At 30.1% G+C, this 19,166-nt stretch overlaps 1 protein-coding gene across 1 annotated transcript in view; it reads left to right on the top strand.

Moving 5' to 3' along the window:
* The window catches only part of LOC142328381 (uncharacterized), a 38,476-nt gene extending 33,134 nt beyond the window's left edge, over window positions 1-5,342 (top strand). Inside the window, exons 5-7 of the mRNA XM_075372088.1 lie at window positions 266-403; window positions 3,122-3,208; window positions 5,253-5,342. Coding sequence (XP_075228203.1) covers window positions 266-403; window positions 3,122-3,208; window positions 5,253-5,342 — 315 coding nt within the window. The remainder of the gene's footprint in view (window positions 1-265; window positions 404-3,121; window positions 3,209-5,252) is intronic.
* Window positions 5,343-19,166: the final 13,824 nt, after the last annotated feature.

Genomic DNA, 19,166 nt, shown 5'->3' with positions numbered 1-19,166 from the left:
TTTTGGAAATACTTCTAAGATATTATATTATTTTGTTTATTAATGTAATATTATTCCCTTACCATTTTAATTTATAATATTACCATTTTAACAAAGTGGCCTGGAAAAAAATTAAAATTTTGGATCTAGTAAGTATACTTCTGATTTTTCAATTAAAATTTTTACGAAAATGTTATATATACCAAAATGTATGATCAGATTTATGGTCTACAGAGATTTGAGTTTCAAATGAAAAATAATAAATATGTTGTAATTTATTTTACAGTTTGATGAAGCAGGTGCACAACAAACTGCAAGAATGTTGCCATCACCCCTACCATATCAACATCAACATCAACAACAACAACAACAAAGACAATCATCACCACAACAGCCATTTACACCATGTGTTTGTGGATATAAGGTAACTAATATTTAGATATGAAATTTAGTTTGTTGTGTGACTGTTGCAGCTACATAATTTTAACTAGTATGTAGAGTAATTAGACTGGAGTATAATGTGTAATATGGAGTGAATATAATGAGTGGAAAGAAACAAAGGTTTATGAAAGTATTAAATTTAATATTAACAACCTTATATGTAAAATTATACCTACACTTAAATTGTACTATACTGTTGCGCTATTTATGTAAAAAAAAATTTTTTGGTTAATACTTATTTACAATTTACACCTCTTTTGGTAAGTTATGATGTTTAGATGCATTCATTTAATTTTACCATTTGGCGATTAAAAATAGTACATGGTGGAAAAACAATTGAATCTATTTTTACCATTAAATTCTATATATCTCAACGTATGCTTCATTATAGTTATGGTGCAAACTGAAAAAAATTTGATCTTGGCACCAATTTTGTAGATATCTTGTTGTAGAATTCCATTGTCTGTGACTTGAAACTATCCTTGATGTTTTTATTTCACATCGATGTTGAACTTCTGGTCACTTAAAGATTTCTTGAGGTGAATTCACAAGAATTCATTTGTGAACTTATAAATTTATGATTTTGAAACATGAGGAAATTTCAGACATACATTTTCTGTACAACATTATATAGAAATTTTATTATGTAGAGATGGATAGCGACTAAGGCCCTTGCCAAAATCCCTTGTGTCATTAATCATCCTAAATCATTTTCCAAGTGTATTTTCACTTACCACAATCAGTATGTAAAAATCACAAATTTAATGGCAAATTGTGTACTATGAAATGGGATTTTTACCAAAATTTATTGATATTTGGCATTTATTGATATATGAAGCAGAATTGATGCTTCTCTGTTGCTCTTTGTCTTACTTTCACCATATCGGACATTCTTGTGGCTTTATGAGCAGTTCCGATTTGAATATTCTGGAATCTCTGTGAGACCATCTGCACAAATGTGTATAAATGATGCACCTTGTTCAATTCCAGCCAATTTCAGTCGAGTCAATATTTTGATCGCTCTCGAATCTATTGTGCATGTGTTTGTTGTAATTTCTGTGTTAATTGCAATTCACTGTATTTAAAATTCACGACAGTAGATTTATTCAGAATCATGAATAAACTTTTAAATGGGCGTAAGCAAGCATTAGACGATAGTGAAGCATCAACACGTGCACAGACGAGCATGGTTTTTCAAATTAAATCAAGAAATATTGTTTTTTGTTTACTTTTAAAAGAAATGTTGGCTAGTTTTTGTGAAAAGTTTTTAAGCGATTTTAGATGCAAGCCGATTATTTAAAAAATTGCTTCGGTTAATTTTTAGTTAGTTGTTATTTATCTCTGTTACTTTTAGTTACTGTGATGCTCATTTTTATCCAAGTAGCTTATTAAATATCGTTGTTTTTTTGTACTTTGCAATGTAATTTACTGAAACAATTTATCACAAAAATAGCCAAATTTTAATTTACATTGTAAAAAATCGTTAAAAAATAAACTTTAAAAATGAATGTAATAATAAATAATAAAAAAAAGGCATGAGTTGGGCAGCTATAGGGATGGTGGAGGCTGCAAAAAATATAGAATATCTATATATTTTGTAGAGTAAATGGCAGTAGCATAACATTATGAGTCAGAAAATTTTTACTAAATTGATAGGAAAAGTCAGCAAAAATGAATCTTAAAATTCGTTGGGAATCCTGTCACATTACTTCTCAAATATTTTTTAAAATGATGTTTTAATTAGGAAAAAGGATGATCATTTTTTATATAATTGTTACTGTTTTTAAAAAACATTTAACCGTGAAATGTTTTAAAATATAAAAAAATCACTTGTTTTTAGAATTATTCTGTTTATTTACTAAATTCAAGTTATTTTTAAAATCTAACTTGCTTTGTTTGATTGTGATTAAAAAGAATAGTTGCATAGATATCTTATATAAAAGGCAATAGATATTAATAGCAATGCGTGGCAGAGCTGGATATTTTTTTCCACTGCAATGCAGAAACATGTATCATAGAACAGCTTTCATAGAAGCAGCATAAAATATTACAAGGTATGATAGAAAAATATAATCAGAAGCAGGCTAAACATCATAATTAATTAGGTTAGCATAAAAAAGTGAGTTTTCATCAGTGAAGAAATTTCTTGCTATAATAAATTTGTATAAATATTAACTTGAAGTAACCACAAAACAAAGTAGGAAAACATAATAGAAAAACCAACATGCAAAATAGGAAAAATATTATTGGGTTTTAAAAATTTGGTTAGTGTCGAAGAAGAATGTTAACATTTAAATAGATTCATAAAGTTATAACTGAAGGGTTTTTGTAATGGATTGAAGACAGATAAGGCTATAACAAATTTTTATTTGAAAAAGTCATATTATGACCTTTAGCTAACAGTAAGAATGTAGCTGGGAGTATTAAGATAATATTACCACATATATTAAAGTAGACAATATATAGTAGATAATACTATTATGAATACTAAATATTGAAGTATTTTGATTGGTCGCAATAGTTGAAGGAAAAATAAAAAAATACAAAAATGAAGGTGAAGACAATGATCAGAATTATTTAAACAAATAATTAAGATGATGAAGGCTGTAGCAAATATATTAAGATAAAATGATGATTGCAGAAAGTAGAGGAAAAAATGTCTGTAAGTAAAATTTAACTCAAGTATAATTTGTTTTTTCAGAATAAACCTAATACAGTGCAAAGTGGCAGACAAACTATTTGTGCAGCACAAGCATCATCAAAACAACAAACATGCTGTGGGAGAAAGGTGATAAATATATATATTTTTACATATATTTTTATCTTTAATAACCGTAATTGAAATCTAAATTGTATCTAGGAAAAGAACTAGGCTTTTAAGTTTCGGAATCAGAATACATTGTTTGGTTTTTAGTTTCAGAATACATTGCGATAAGCGATGTATTTAAATGAGTTAATGAATGAAAAAAGTTCCCGTCTTTATTAATTGTATACCAGACAAGGTTTATTCTTAGACGTATTGAAAGTTCAAAGCGAGCAAGAAAGTTATAGAAGATTTGAATAGTATTTACTGTGGAAGCTGAATAGGCATTTAAGAGAGAACAGTTAGTCTCTTTTGATCTTCAAAGTCTGTCAATAAGTTAAAATCTTTCTGTTGGGTAAAATTTTAGTTATGGTGATTGGTGGATTACACGTCAATCGGTTATATTATTTCTTTTTACGATGCAAGTATTCGGTCAGAGTTGGAAGTAGATCTCTCAACTTTTCAAGATGAAGTTCATTGTTGCATACAGTCTACTTTTTTTGAGGCTCTAAAGCTTACCCTAACTTTGCAGTTATTACAGTATAAATATGGATGTAGATAATATCACAGTACAGTTTAGTGGAATCACTGATCACAATCATAGGAATAAAATCATTTTCAGGCATACAATTTAAAAATAGCAGAATATAGTTATTGCTGGAGAGTAATGTCTTGGTGGATTTCATATACTTGTAGAATGGCTGTAATAAAAATGAACCAAATTTACCTACTTTGATTATTGTTTGAAATTTAGTTTCCTGATTTACAAATTGCGTTCATTATTACATAAATATTGCATGTATCTAAATTTTTAAAATTCTACTCAACTATAATTTTTAAATTACCAGGAACATTCCGTTTTTATTGTTTTGATTTGTAACCGAATGATTTTTTATGTACATAGCTTTATGAGACTTATTTTACACATACTTTAAAGAAAGAAAGAAAATTAAATTGAGATGACTTGAAAATTCCCTGTAAAAGTTCATAAAGTAACAAGAATAAAAATATTGTTTTTTTTTTTGTAAACATGGAAATTTAATAATAAACATTCATGTTAGTGTTGCTATCATTCTACCGTCTGTCAAACGAGTATATGTCCAACTGCAACCAATTGAATTAATTATCAGGGATAAAAATTAAATAAAAGATCCTTAATTTTCACTGTACTTTATCCAAACAATTTTATCTGTAACAAATAAAAATTCTTTAAATTCTAATTTAGAGAGGAGGCCATTCAAAAATTGGGTTGGGTGGTGCTGTCACATCCACCTTATAGCCTCAATCTAGCACAATGAGATTTCTTTTTGTTTGGTTCTGTCAAACAATCTTTATTTGGCATTGTGTTCAGGAACAATGAGTTGGTTGAGAATGCAGTGCAAGAATTGTTCAGACACTGAGGTGAATATTACTTTACTACTGGAATAAGAAAATGTACAGAGAGACTAGTGGCTAAATGTAGCTGAGAATTATCTTAAAAAGTAACATTAATTTCATTGAATAAATAATAATTTTTCTACAGTCATTTGACTCTTTAATTATTGAATGATCCTCATATAAAGTACCAAAGTTCCTAGTGAAAATATTTTTCTCTTCATAAGATATTAAAGGTATAATAAATATGGATGTGGGAACTTCCTGACAAGAAAATATGGTCTGTAAAAAGATGACAACTGTAAATTCTTTATATTCCCACAAAAAAAATTGATTACATACTTTCTTAGTCGTCTAAGATTTTTCTTCTTTGCTCTAAAGTATGACATGTTGTGAATGATACCCTCTCTAAACAGGTTCTTCTACCTATTTCTTTTTTTCTTTTTTTACCTATTTCATTTCTTTTTTTTCAAATGGGATTGTTATCTACTCAAAATTTGTGTTCACCTAATCGATACATAACCCATTTTCCCTGATCTTATTCTACTTTCAGATTTATGCTGATTATTCTTTTGTTAGCTGATTCTATAAAAAAACAGATTCTCAAGTTGACTGGAGAATATTTTAAAAATATTTTTTTGTAATGTATTTTCAGTTCTATTTATCAAGCAGACTGATGTTCATAATTCTTTTTACTTTCCCGACTATAGCGTTATACTGTAGAGCAGCTAGAGGCAGTATATAATAGGGAATTATATATACGCTGTGGGCAGGAAGTCCCTTTATGTTATGAAATTATTAGGATAAGTGCAGCTAACTTTCTATGGATCTAAAACGTTTGTGTGGGTTCCGCTATGTATGCGCCTCCGTCCGGTTGTTCATCTGCAATACCAGTCTGAGGTGATCATTTCAAATGCTCACTGAACAGCATCTTGGAGCTGCTTGTTGTTGACATATCTGCATTTTGGGATCTCTTCTTTTACAAAATCCCAGGGTGCATTGTCAGGTGTGGTGAGGTCAGGGCTTCTTCCTGGCCAAGGCAATTGTGCCGATAACTCTTTCTGACCCGTGTCTGATTCAGTGATTTGGGAAAAATTCATTGAGCCGTCTACAGACATTCAAAGCGAAATGCGCTGGAGTACTGTCTTGTTGAAATGTAATGACGTCAGCTATCCCTTTTGTTGGGTAAAGTTAACAAAAAACACACAGCTCGTATTTGCCAAAAGAAATTGGACTTTAATTGGAAAGAAAACAAATGAACTTAAGTTAAATCATAACCTTAAAAAAAAAGAAATTATGAAATTAACATGACTTAATGATACTTAAAATATCAGCTGAATCAACATATGAACAACGATGTTAAATGAAAAAATACATGAATATACATTTTTTAAATACACAATGTAACAAAGCCTGAAAACAAGAGAACATAAAACACCATATTTACAATTATATACCTAGAAAAACATAACATCAATAAACATAGCATGACTGGAAAACTATTGCATTACTGACATATGCTGTAATATTGAAAAATTAGCAATGAACAAATGTCATTAGCTTAGAAAAATAAATTACAGTAAATCTTAATTATTGGCACTGGCCTTTCCTGATTTAGGAACAACAAACTTATCATTAAATAATTAAAACATGTAATTCTAGTTTAGTATAGAAAAAAGGCCACAATAATATTCTAGTCCAAAAGGAATTAATTACAATAATCAAATTGAAATAATTAAACATATAATAGAGTTCATTTTAGTAGTATGGTTTTTTGAAAATATAAAATTGCAAAGAAGTCCTAAAACATAACTTCACAACAGGAGTAATTTTCTTTAGATTAATTTAAGAGAAGAGATAATGTACGATTAACTGAATGTTCCACAAATTTTAATGATAAAATAACTTTAACGTAATAAATAATGAAAATTGAACTTGCCTGTATCACACAAATATTAGCAAGAGACGAACTCGTGAATGAAGGTAAATGAATACATACAGTAATCCTGGGCGTAGTCTGCAGTGGTGTATCAGGAATGCAGGGGTGAGATGTGGTTTAGAGGTAGAATAATACGTAGCATCTCAGATATGTAGCAACAAGTTTGGAGATTCTGCATCGATGAAAATATAATCAGCAGCTAGAGAAGATTCGGCGTCGATAGAATTGGCAGTTTGTAGTAATTGAAGCACTTTCAACATAGACGTAATATACAGAATTTGTAGATTAAACTTGACAAGACCCACCGGGTTGGTCTAGTGGTGAACGCGTCTTCCCAAATCAGCTGATTTGGAAGTCGAGAGTTCCAGCGTTCAAGTCCTAGTAAAGCCAGTTATTTTTACACGGATTTGAATACTAGATCGTGGATACCGCCGGTGTTCTTTGGTAGTTGGGTTTCAATTAACCACACATCTCAGGAATGGTCGAACTGAGAATGTACAAGACTACACTCATACATATCATCCTCATTCATCCTCTGAAGAATTATCTAAACGGTAGTTACCGGAGGCTAAACAGTAAAGAAAGAAGATTAAACTTGACAAAGAAACCAGGCAAAACCAAACATAGAGATCGGTGAAGTTACGAGACACTGCCGAGTAGAGCTAGAGAATATTTTGACAGAGAAATACCGCAACATTTATGCGAGTATGAATGCGATGAAAATATTTAAACAATTATTCAAGACAGACAATTGCAAGTTGATCCATCCAAGGCTGGAAGGATCAGCGTTGCGGAACCGCACAACGTGAAAGTCAGGACTAGAATAACCACAAAGCTGGCGTGGTGAGAGGTAGGGGAAGCGAACAAAGCAATGGACAGAAGAGTGTGTTGACAACAAGAGTAGTGTCTTAGTGTTAGTATGAGAACGATTATAGAAATCGTGCGGAATTCGGGAACGAAGACATAACAAAAATAATTTACAAGCAAGCAGACCACTAAAGAAATACGTAAGAGTGATAAAATAATTTGAATACGCAAGTTGGAGAAATGACATCAGGGCAGACAAAGAGAAATAGACTTCTAGGAACTATGACAATATTGAAATTGGTTGAGAACAAAAACACTTAAGAAAAAATATATTTATTAAGACCAAACAGCAATAAATAATGCGAGATATGAAATACGTTGACACCAATATGATGATGCAATCAGCAAGTCAAACTGAAGACTGTGAGCAATGATATCGAAAACAAACCCAAACAACCTATTTTAAAATACACATAGATAAGCCTTACAAAAATGCAAAATAAAATTACCAAGCCTGTAAACTACAAGACTCGACCATAACCTTGAATTCATTGGAATAAAAAAACTTTACGCGTTGGCGTAAACACCTTTTGCCATTAATACTGGAAGCGACCACTCATCGATAATTAAGGACCAAGGAAAATGTTCAGCTGTCATCCCAGCCCAAATCATAACATCAGGCGGGTGGTGTTTGATTTCCTCAAAAAAGAGTATTTCTTTTACCCAGAAAGAATCATTTTGTTTAAGAGAGCTTCGATAAATCACACACTAGTCTGAGAACATGATGTTCTTTTTATCGTTTGATTTTTGAAAGCATTCAAACAATAACTGATGTGCATAAATGTGTCGATCCATTTTTCACTCTACTCATTAACTGTGGCTGGACGAAAACATTTAACTTTCAAGTCATTCCTCATATGATCTTGCATTGTCAATATTGGATTGCCTAACTCTGCATAATGTTTGTGCATTGATTTCATCGGTGATTCTTGAATCGATGCATCCACAGCAGCACACGTCTCGGCTTGAGTTCTTGGCCTCCTGCTGCGCGGCACATCAAGAACATTTCCTGTTTTAAAAGCCTTCTTTCTTGCCAGTAACATTTGCCGTGTGATGATGACGATTTCCCAAAACACACATAGAAGCTATTCAAAATGTTCTGCAATATTTTACTTGTGTGTGGACATTAGTGGACCCACACACAAGCTAACAAACACCCTTTGACATTGAATGCTTTCAAATCTGTTATCGTTCCACACTCAACTATGACTAAGGTCAGGATGATCCCCACTCTGGCTTATCCTCCCTATCTTTTTCAGCAACAGTGAGTAATATCAGTGATGAAATTTGGCAATAGTAGAGCCTGATTAAGCTGAATGTATTAGAGCATAAAAAAATTGGTCTTTTCTTTAATTTTGTGCCTTGAGACATTTTCAGAAAAAAATTAAAAAGAAAAAATAGATTTAAATAAAATGTAAATAATCTGCGAAAAAAGTTTTTATTCTAATGTTAAAAACTATTTTTGTCAGACAGACCTATGTGCATGTGTATGCATACATGTACATTCCTCTGTATTTGGTCATGGCCAGCTTTTTTTATTTTGTAGAGGAAATTTTTTTTTTAACTTCGATTGTTATTACAGACAAAATTTTAAAAGAAACATTAAATTGTATTATCTATATTAATGGGTAATATGAAGATAGTTAATTATTTTTCATTATTGTTATTTAATATATTTTGCTTATATATTCAAGAAAATTAGTCAGAAAACAAATATATTGCTGCATTCAAGCGAGCTTATATCTTTAAACATTTTTATTTATCTGCTGATCAGAATGTATTCATGAACATTTTATATAACGTATGTTTTATTTCTAAACCATCAAGAGCATACTTGACTGATCGTGTAAAGTTTCCCAGGATCATCCATCACATCAGACATTTTTAACTTTTCTTATGTCACTTCATTTGATAAAATAATTTTATTATGGATGTTCATTTAACCCGTCAAAAAAATTCTTGTTTTTTTGAGAATAACTTATGTTGTAACCTAAGCGATGAAAAAGCTGTCTTGTTCTGCATTTATAATTTTAGATCTTATAGGCTCAGGTTGTACTTTTTTCTTTTACATTTTACAACTATAATTTGCTACAAAATAATATAAAGAAATGTTAGGCAGCTTATCTGATATAATGAATATATAAATAAATCTTTTATTCTGATCAGTACATATATTAGATTGTATAGATCGCATCAGGAATGTGTTAAATAAATTAGGTAAAAAGTAGATGTGATTATTGAAGTCCACATTAATTATTTAAAATATAACACATGAAATAATATTAAATTATATACATGAAAATACTAAAGAATAACTACAAAACAAATCGCAATTTAGAAACTATTATTGAAAATTATTTGAGCGCATATTTATGTATACATTAAGGAGGATGCTGAAAATTCAGGGTATTTTGCTATTGTTGTTTGACTAGTATTTTTAAAAAAACCATCAATGGAGTAATATTATTCTGTTCGATTTTTTAATTCCATTTTTAACTTTGAATCTTTGCTATAAAGAATTATTGCTTATTCGTAAAAAATATCGACGTTAAACATGACTAACGACAAAAGAAACAATGGAACTGTTTTACCAAACCGTAGAATGGAACTGTTTTCATATAACTCATTGCAATATTTTGGCTTATAAGAAAGGGCCTTACTATACTCCGCTACTATTTTTAATAAATTGCCATACAGGCTGAAAAATCTTCTCTCCAGTTTATTTAAAATACTATTAAAAGATTTTTTTTTCCAGAAACAGTACTACTTTGTTGTGAATCTTTAAATAATACTTATGACTTTTCTGCATCCTGTTCAATGTGTACGTAAACATGTGCCCAAACAATAGTACCTTCTGAATAAAGTAGTAATCTTTTATTTTTTAATATATTTACCTTAACATTATTTCATGTGTAATTTTAAATGATCAATACGGATATACCTTAATTACATTTATTTTTTGTTATTTTATATATTTATGAATTATCTTATATTGAAATTTATTATTTATGTATAAATTTATCTATTAAATGTATTATATTATGTTCCTATCAGAAAAAAAATTATTTAATAAATTGGTGGGAAAATTTGTTAAACTGTTCTTTAATTTGTTAAAAACAGCTATGGAAACATAATCAGGCCTTTCTCATAAACTGAACTAGTCTATCGAGTAAAAACAGATCTGTTGTCTGGTTTGGTAGAGATAAATAATGTATTTTTTAAGAATAAATGACTTATTTTTAGCAAAGCTATAGTAGTTATATAGTTACTGTTCAGAAACACCTCTGCATTGAATTTTCTTTTTCAGATAACATTGAGTTATTTACAACAGGTTGCTGTAATTAAGTTGAAAAATTTGTTTTTGTTTAAAAAGAATTTATGTTCATTCATCATCTGAAACACTTAAAAGTATGTCCCCGATTCAATTGTCTGACTTTATTATGAAGTATCACGTTTTTGATATATTAGTTCATTTCTTTTTACAACATATGATGAAGCAGCCCAATTTTAAATAGATTATTTATAATATATTTTACTGTTTTTACTGTAACATCTAAATTCAAATATAAATTCAGAACATTTTAAATTAATGCCTCAGTGTAGAAAATAATGGACACTGATAATGTTTCGGTTTTCCTTTTTTTGGCGATGATAGAAATCTCTTTGAAAACCCAGATGTGGAATAGCATCAGTTCTCCGGCCGACACAAGATTTTCATGATACATTCATAAAAATCAGGTATTTTTTCATAACATTTAATACATCCTTGTCATCTGTTCCTTCCAGTTCTTCACAAAACAAAAATTGTCCCTTTAATTTGTTATTGTGGATAACATTCTTTAAGCAGTACCAGTTGTTTTCTCACCGATCGCTTCATCAAGCAAATAATGTTTCTTCACCAAAAGATATTGCTAGTTCATCTGTTTCGTTTAAGAAGTGTTTGAGTGCCACTTGGTTTAAGAATTTTCTTTTTTTTAGTCTTAACTTTTGTTCCGAACATAATAATGCTCACAATAGTTAAACAAGCAGGAAGTAAAAGCGACTTACTCATGCTATGAGATTTCATCTACTAGGCTGGAAGATCTTTGTCAAGTAACTTGCTTTTTGTATTTCATTAAAAGCAGTGCTTTTTTTTACAAAGCTTGCATTTTGGATGCTTACAGATTTCATGAGTCCTTTGAAGTACTCTTACATTAGTTACAGAAGTGGCTGTGTTTGTTACTAAAATGCCCAGACATTTTACTTGGAACTAGACCTTTGTTTGACTTTTTTATTTACAAAAATATTCAGGAGAAGAATGAATATTGTTGGTCAGTCCCATATAAACCGTTCAATAAATACCTACATAAACTTGTTTTGCCCTTATTAGATTTCTCATTGCACAAAGAATGGATGCTAAATTTCATGATGACTTATACTTGGTGTTTCTTGTACATAAATGTTGTCTTTCCACCTATTGCATTTTAAAAATGAAGTTGTATATTTGTTAGTGTTTAAAAAATTTCATGTAAACAGAATAAAAAATTGTGGGATACAGTAAGACACCAAATAAAATTGTTTTGGAATATTTGGTATGTTACTGTTATTGTAATGGACAATGAAGAAGGAGAGTAGATGGATCTTTTGTGGCATTTCATTTTAATTGCATCACCTGCAACAGATATACATTGATTTTTTTTTTGAAAAGAGGTGTAATATACAATCCTTTTTATTCTTTGTTCCCTTGTTTTATTTTATTCACCCAAGTTTATTTGTATTGTTCTATTAAAAGAAAGAATAGTTGCTATTACATGTATTTATACTTACATACTTTTTAGAAATAGATTTTGGAATAAATAATTTGAATTATATTCCTCATACAAAATAAAGAACACAATGGTATTGCTTTTTTCAAAATTCTCTAAATTTCTTGGAATTTCTAGAGATTTCTCTTTTGTGCTTTTTTTGAAAATTACTTGATCTAATACTAATTTTATTCAAAAAATCATATTTTTTAAAAGATTTAAAAATTCATTTTCCCTGATCTATGCGTGTCATGACATCTATATCTATTTTTAATAAAAGCATGGAAACCTCGTTCCCAATATCCATCTTTTAATCTATCTTAGGCCTAACTATTCTGTTAATCTTCTGACAGAAAAAATCAATTAAAAATTTTAAATTGACTAACAAAGATTAATTTATTTTTCAGCCCGCTACATAACCGGGAGAGAATAAATTTAAACTAGTTTCAAGAGTAAATATTGAGCGAGTGACGTGAAATATTCATCAAACTGTTGTTACAGTCATGAAATATTTAAAATGTAAACATTATTTCAGTAAATAAATAATTACTTAACTTAATCTGTTCTGAGTTTTAATTTATTAACTTTTTCAATAATTTTGTAATGATGAATATACACGTTACTTTCCGAGTGATTTTTAATAAATATAAACTTGAGAAATTAATTTATGTGTTTTAATCGAATTTCAAGACAATTTAAATATGTCACTCGATTGATTCTCTCAATTCTCCTTAAAATTGTCAAGATATTCTGTTAGATATGGTGGACAAATTGTTGATTATTTTAATTTGATGTGGTCCGATCTCCACTCTTCAAATATCATTTTATACATTCTAATACTCTGTATTTCTGAAATTCAAATGGTTTTTATAATTCACACATAGAGTAAAGTAAAATAGTTAAGCCAAGTACTCATTAATTATTTCTCACATTAGGTTTAAAACTCATTCAGATGCCATATGAGTGAATGAACGTGCCAAACAGGAGATAATTTCAAGTACGACATAATTTCATAAATTGTTGCTTATTGCATTATCTTCTTTTAAGAATGAAATATGAAATATATATTGCATTCTCTTCTTTTAAAAGAATGAAAGAAGAGAAATCAATTATTTCTGTATGTTCAGGTTTCTTCACTTATGGTAAAATAATAAATGTAGGTCTTGCCTTCAGTCCACCTTCATAATTTACAAAGGTTGTTCAGAAAGTAGTACCCATTTTATGATAATAAAATAAAACACAAAGATTTTTGAACAAAATTTTTTATGTAACTTAAACCAGTCTTGAGCAATTTTTCTATACAGTCTTGTTCGTATCTTAAGCATCTATCATAGTCAGACTAGTTTTTGTATTTCTGCATCATTTTAACATTCTCCTTTGTGGACAGTTCATTGAGATAATCGGTCAGTTATTTAGTCTTCATAATTCTAAAATGCTTTCTCCCAAAAAATCTTTCGGTTTGATGAGCGGATAGATGGAATCACTAGAGAGCAGGTCAGCGCTGTGGGCTAGATGGTAAAAACTTTCCTGCTTAAATTAAAAGACTTGTTTTTTCAGTACCATGAGGCCGTACAGCTGTGCAGTCATTTATTGTCATAGAGGAGCAAAATGCTGTTAATCAAAAGGTCCCTCCTGCGGGTTTGAATAGGCTGCTACAATTTTGTAATGCTTTGCAGTGTGCATGAGCATTTAGTGTGGCTTCATGGGGTATAAAAGCTTAATCAGGAATGGACCTTTTTGATCAAAGACAGTAGCCATAACTTTTTGAGTAGAAATTCCTTGCTTAAATGTTTTTGGTTTGGATGGTGAACAAGGATGATAGTCATTACATAAATTGATATTTGCCCTCTGGCGTAGTGTATAAAATACAGGTTTTTTCCTTGTCACACTGTAAGTTAGGAATTCATCCCCGTCCTTTGCATTATAATTAAAAAATGGACAAAACAGCCTCCATTTGGTTTTTTTGAGTTATCATGAAGTGTGCGTGGAAATCACCTTGCACCTGTTTCTTTCAACTCAAGGTGAATAAACAGTTTCACAAATAATGGTGGTAGAATAGAAACACACCATTTCAAACATGGTGTGTCATGATCTAGTTTGTTCAGCAGCGTGGACATTCTCCTTTTTGCATTAACATTCTTACACTGTCGCTGTACTGATGTAATCTATCGCATTTCAGTAAACTTAACTTGATTTGGATTTGACAGTGAATAACACACAGTTGCATATTTCTTGCATTAAGAAATTGATCGCAGATCTCAGTTTGATAATTTTGTGCCTAATCTATCTGTTACTAATAATAAAAATTATTTTTAATTTAATTAGTTAAGGAAATGAAAATAAACAAAATTGTCAGACTGCCTAATTTTTACAATGCACTTAAACAATTTCAACTGTATCTTGGCTGTTTATTGACTGATTTGAACACTGACATATTGACATATTATTGACATTTGAACAAAATGACATTTTGCTTAACATATTTTGTCTAATAAAACATAATTTGATAAAACTAATATTTATGAAAATATTAACGATAAAAAAATTTAAATGGCCATCATTTTGGAATTTTCAAAGGCAAAGTTTTCAAAACTTATTCATTTTCTGGATGTCAGCAGGCCTGTGTACACCATATTTATTAAAATATTTCAATCTCTCTTAAGATAAAAGCATTTTTTGAATAGATATAAAGTGGCAGGTAGAGGGAAAATGATGAGATGTTGGTTATTTGTCCATATAAACTTTTTTATATATTTTTTTGTATATTTTGATGCTTTGAATTGGTCTCTTAAGTTTGGGTACCAGCACAGGGGGTATAACAGCCTATAAACTAAAACATTGGTTCTACTGTTTTGGAGATAGTGATTCATCTTTAATCAGTGTCACTGATTTAAACTTAAATAAATAAAACAACTATTTAAAAAACAAGAACACCACAGAAACCAAATAACATGAACTAAAATGAATTACAGATTAAGTGCAACTATTGGATTTATTTATTATTGTGATTGTGAATTTAATATTGGTACACAATTATGATGTGTGACTATTACCTATTTTATCGTAGAATTAAAAATTGGATGAAAAGGTTGTTAAAACGATAATATTATTACTTGCGAGTGAAGGTTAAAGACTACACATACTTTTAAAAATAAATGAGTATATACAGATTGAGTTGAGAATATCACACTTTTTGAAATCTATTAAAAAATTACTTTTAAACATAGATTACAGAATAAAAAATATAAATAATGAGAGAGTTATGTTTTTATTGACCTAGAATCATTCAGTATCATTATGTACCATAGTTATTTTGAACCTTTTTTGAAGCTATTAGCAGTTCAGAATTGGAGTGCGGCAGATCTTGTTTTAGATTCAAGAAATAAACTGAACATTTGATAAGTAATGTATATTATGGAATATTTTGTTTAACAATAAGTTTGATGCTTTGGAAAAGAGATAGTTATGGTGAAGCTGGTAGCACGGTTCAATGTCTGTACCTTTGCATTAATATCAGATATTATTATTATCATATTTCCAGTATGGGTATTTTAACTCTTAATTTTTATTTATTTTTCTTTAATAAAATGACATTATTTAGTGTCTTAGAAATAAATTTTTATCATAATAACCAGTATTATTTTTGAACATATTGTAAATTAATTGAGTCACTAAAACAAAATTTATATAATTATTTAATTGTTCTTGTAGTATTGAGGATTATTTATTTATTTATATAGTTGTAAGAATATAATTAGTGCGTCACTGTTAAACATTATTCTTGACATAAGGCTTTGAACAGACTTAACAAGTCAAGTGTTGAATAAAGTAAAATAGAACTCTAATTTTTTATTCTTTAAAGTTCTAATTTCTTATGAGTAATTTCTGTTTCGAAATTTTGAATTGATCCTAATTTTACATACTGTGGGCTACAATAAAATCATCAGTTCTTTGCAATACCACTCTGATTAATTTAGTTTATTAAATAAAGTGTTGGTTTTTTGAATTGTGTAAATTGTAGCATTGTGTTATGTGGAAGATAAAATAATACATTGTAGGACAGGCCCTTCAGTACACATTTATGGCATAATGTACATATAATTTATTTGGTTATGTGATACAACATATTTACATAATGTATATAATACTTGGTAATGCACTGGTATAATTAATACCAAACTGTTGCAATCCTACTCAAAAGGTAGAATTGTTTTGTGTATTCAGTCTGAACAAGGGCTGTGCTTCGTACTGGTTGCAGTAGATCTTTGTTTTAAAGAAAGTGGTCTCCTGACTTACATATTTTTTGATACAATTTTATTGACTCTTTTTTTGATTTGTATCATACTCTGGGAATTTTCAGATACCACGTGCAACTTTCCTGATTCAAGGCATAAGGAAACTACAATCTCTGATTCATGAGTACAGCTTGTTACATCTGTGGATTACTAGAATCTGGAGGTCAGAATGTGTTGATTAAAACCAGACAACAGAATACAGACTTTTTAAAAAAACGTAGATATAATACTCATTATATTGATCTGTTGTACCTGATTCGTAACAACAGAGCCCCAAAGTCCATTTTATATGAATATAAATATTTTGTAGCTTCTTACAGATTCAAAATGAAAATAATTGTTAAAAAATGTTAAAAGAATTGATATCAAATTTTGCTTATTTTTTTTTGTCTTCAGTCATTTGACTGGTTTGATGCAGCTCTCCAAGATTCCCTATCTAGTGCTAATCGTTTCATTTCGGTATACCCCCTACATCCTACATCCCTAACAATTTGTATTACATATTCCAAACGTTGCCTGCCTGCACAATATTTTCCTTATACCTGTCCCTCCAATATTAAAGTAACTATTCCAGGATGCCTTAATATGTAGCTTATAAGTCTCTTCTTTTAACTATATTTTTCGAAATGCTTCTTTCTTCATCAATTGGCAGCAACACCTCTTCATTTGTCACTTTATCCACCCGTCTTATTTTTAACATTCTCCTATAGCACCGCATTTCAAAAGCTTCTAATCTTTTCTTCTCGTCCAACTTTGATACTCTGATCGTCCAACTTTCACTTCCATATAAAGCGACGCTCCAAACATATACTTTCAAAAATCTTTTCCTGACGTATAAATTAATTTTTGATGTAAACAAATTATATTTCTGACTGAAGGCTCATTTTGCCTGTGCTATTTGGCATTTTATATCGCTACTGCTTCGTCCATCTTTAGGAATTCTAATTCCCAAATAACAAAATTCTGCTACCTCCATAATCTTTTCTCTTCCTGTTTTCACATTCAGTGGTCTATCTTCATTATTTTTACTACATTTCATTACTTTCGTTTTGTTCTTGTTTATTTTCATGCGGTAGTTCTTGCATAGGACTTCATTGTTCATTGTCTGCATAGGACCGTTCATTGTTTCTTCTAAATCCTTTTTACTCTCAGCTAGAATTACTATATCATCAGCAAATCGTAGCATCTTTATCTTTTCACCTTGTACTGTTACTCCGGATCTAAATTGTTCTTTAACATTATTAACTGCTAGTTCTATGTAAAGATTAAAAAGTAACAGGGATAGGGAACAACCTTGTCGGACTCCCTTTATTATTACGGCTTCTTTCTTATGTTCTTCAATTACTATTGTTGCTGTTTGGTTCCTGTAAATGTTAGCAATCGTTCTTCTGTTTCTTTATTTGAACCCTAATTTTTTTAAAATGCTGAATATTTTATTCCAGTCTACATTATTGAATGCCTTTTTTAGGTCTGTAAATGCCAAGCAGTTGGTTTGTTTTTCTTTAATCTTCCTTCTACTATTAATCTGAGGCCTAAAATTGCTTCCTTTGTCCCCATACTTTTTCTGAAACCAAATCTCCCAACACTTCTTCCACTCTCCTCTCAATTCTTCTGTACAGAATTCTAGTTAAGATTTTTGATGCATGGCTAGTTAAGCTAATTGTTTTGTATTCTTCACATTTATCTGCTCCTGCTTTCTTTCGTATTATGACTATAACACTCTTTTTGAAGTCTGATGGAACTTCCCCTTTTTCGTAAATATTACACACCAGTTTGTATAATCTATCAATCGCTTCCTCACATGGACTGCACAGTAATTCTATAGGTATTCCGTCTATTCCAGGAGCCTTTCTGCCATTCAAATCTTTTAATGCTCTCTTAAATTCAGATCTCAGTATTGTTTCTCCCCTTTCATCCTCTTTGACTTCCTCTTCTTCCTCTATAACACCATTCTCTAATTCATTTCCTCCATATAACTCTTCAATATATTCCACCCACCTGTCGACTTTACCTTTCACATTATAAATCGGTGTACCATCTTTGTTTAACACATTCTTAGATTTTAATTTATGTACCCCATAATTTTCCTTAACTTTCCTGTATGCTCCGTCTATTTTACCAATGTTCATTTCTCTTTCCACTTTTGAACACTTTTCTTTAATCCACTCTTCTTTCGCTAGTTTGCACTTCCTGTTTATAGTATTTCTTAATTATCTATAGTTCCTTTTACTTTCTTTATCACTAGCATTCTTATATTTTCTACGTTCATCCATCAGCTGCAATATATCGTCTGAAATCTAAGGTTTTCTACCAGTTCTCTTTGTTCCTCCTAAGTTCACTTCTGCTGATTTAAGAATTTCCTTTTTAACATTCTCCCATTCTTCTTCTACATTTTCTATCTTATCTTTTTTACTCAGACCTCTTGCGATGTCCTCCTCAAAAATCTTCTTTACCTCCTCTTCATCAAGCTTCTCTAAATTTCACCGATTCATCTGACACCTTTTCTTCAGGTTTTTAAACCTCAATCTACATTTCATTATCACTAAATTATGGTTGCTATCAATGTCTGTTCCAGGGAAAGTTTTGCAGTCGACAAGCTGATTTCTAAATCTTTGCTTAACCATGATATAATCTATCTGATACCTTGCAGTATCGCCTGGCTTTTTCCATGTGTATATTCTTCT

Source organism: Lycorma delicatula, chromosome 7 (genome assembly GCF_047948215.1).
Source record: "Lycorma delicatula isolate Av1 chromosome 7, ASM4794821v1, whole genome shotgun sequence".
In the NCBI taxonomy this organism is placed as follows: Eukaryota; Metazoa; Arthropoda; class Insecta; order Hemiptera; family Fulgoridae; genus Lycorma; species Lycorma delicatula.
The sequence above is the reverse complement of the archived record's forward strand: the minus strand, read 5'-3'. Positions and strand labels throughout refer to the sequence as shown.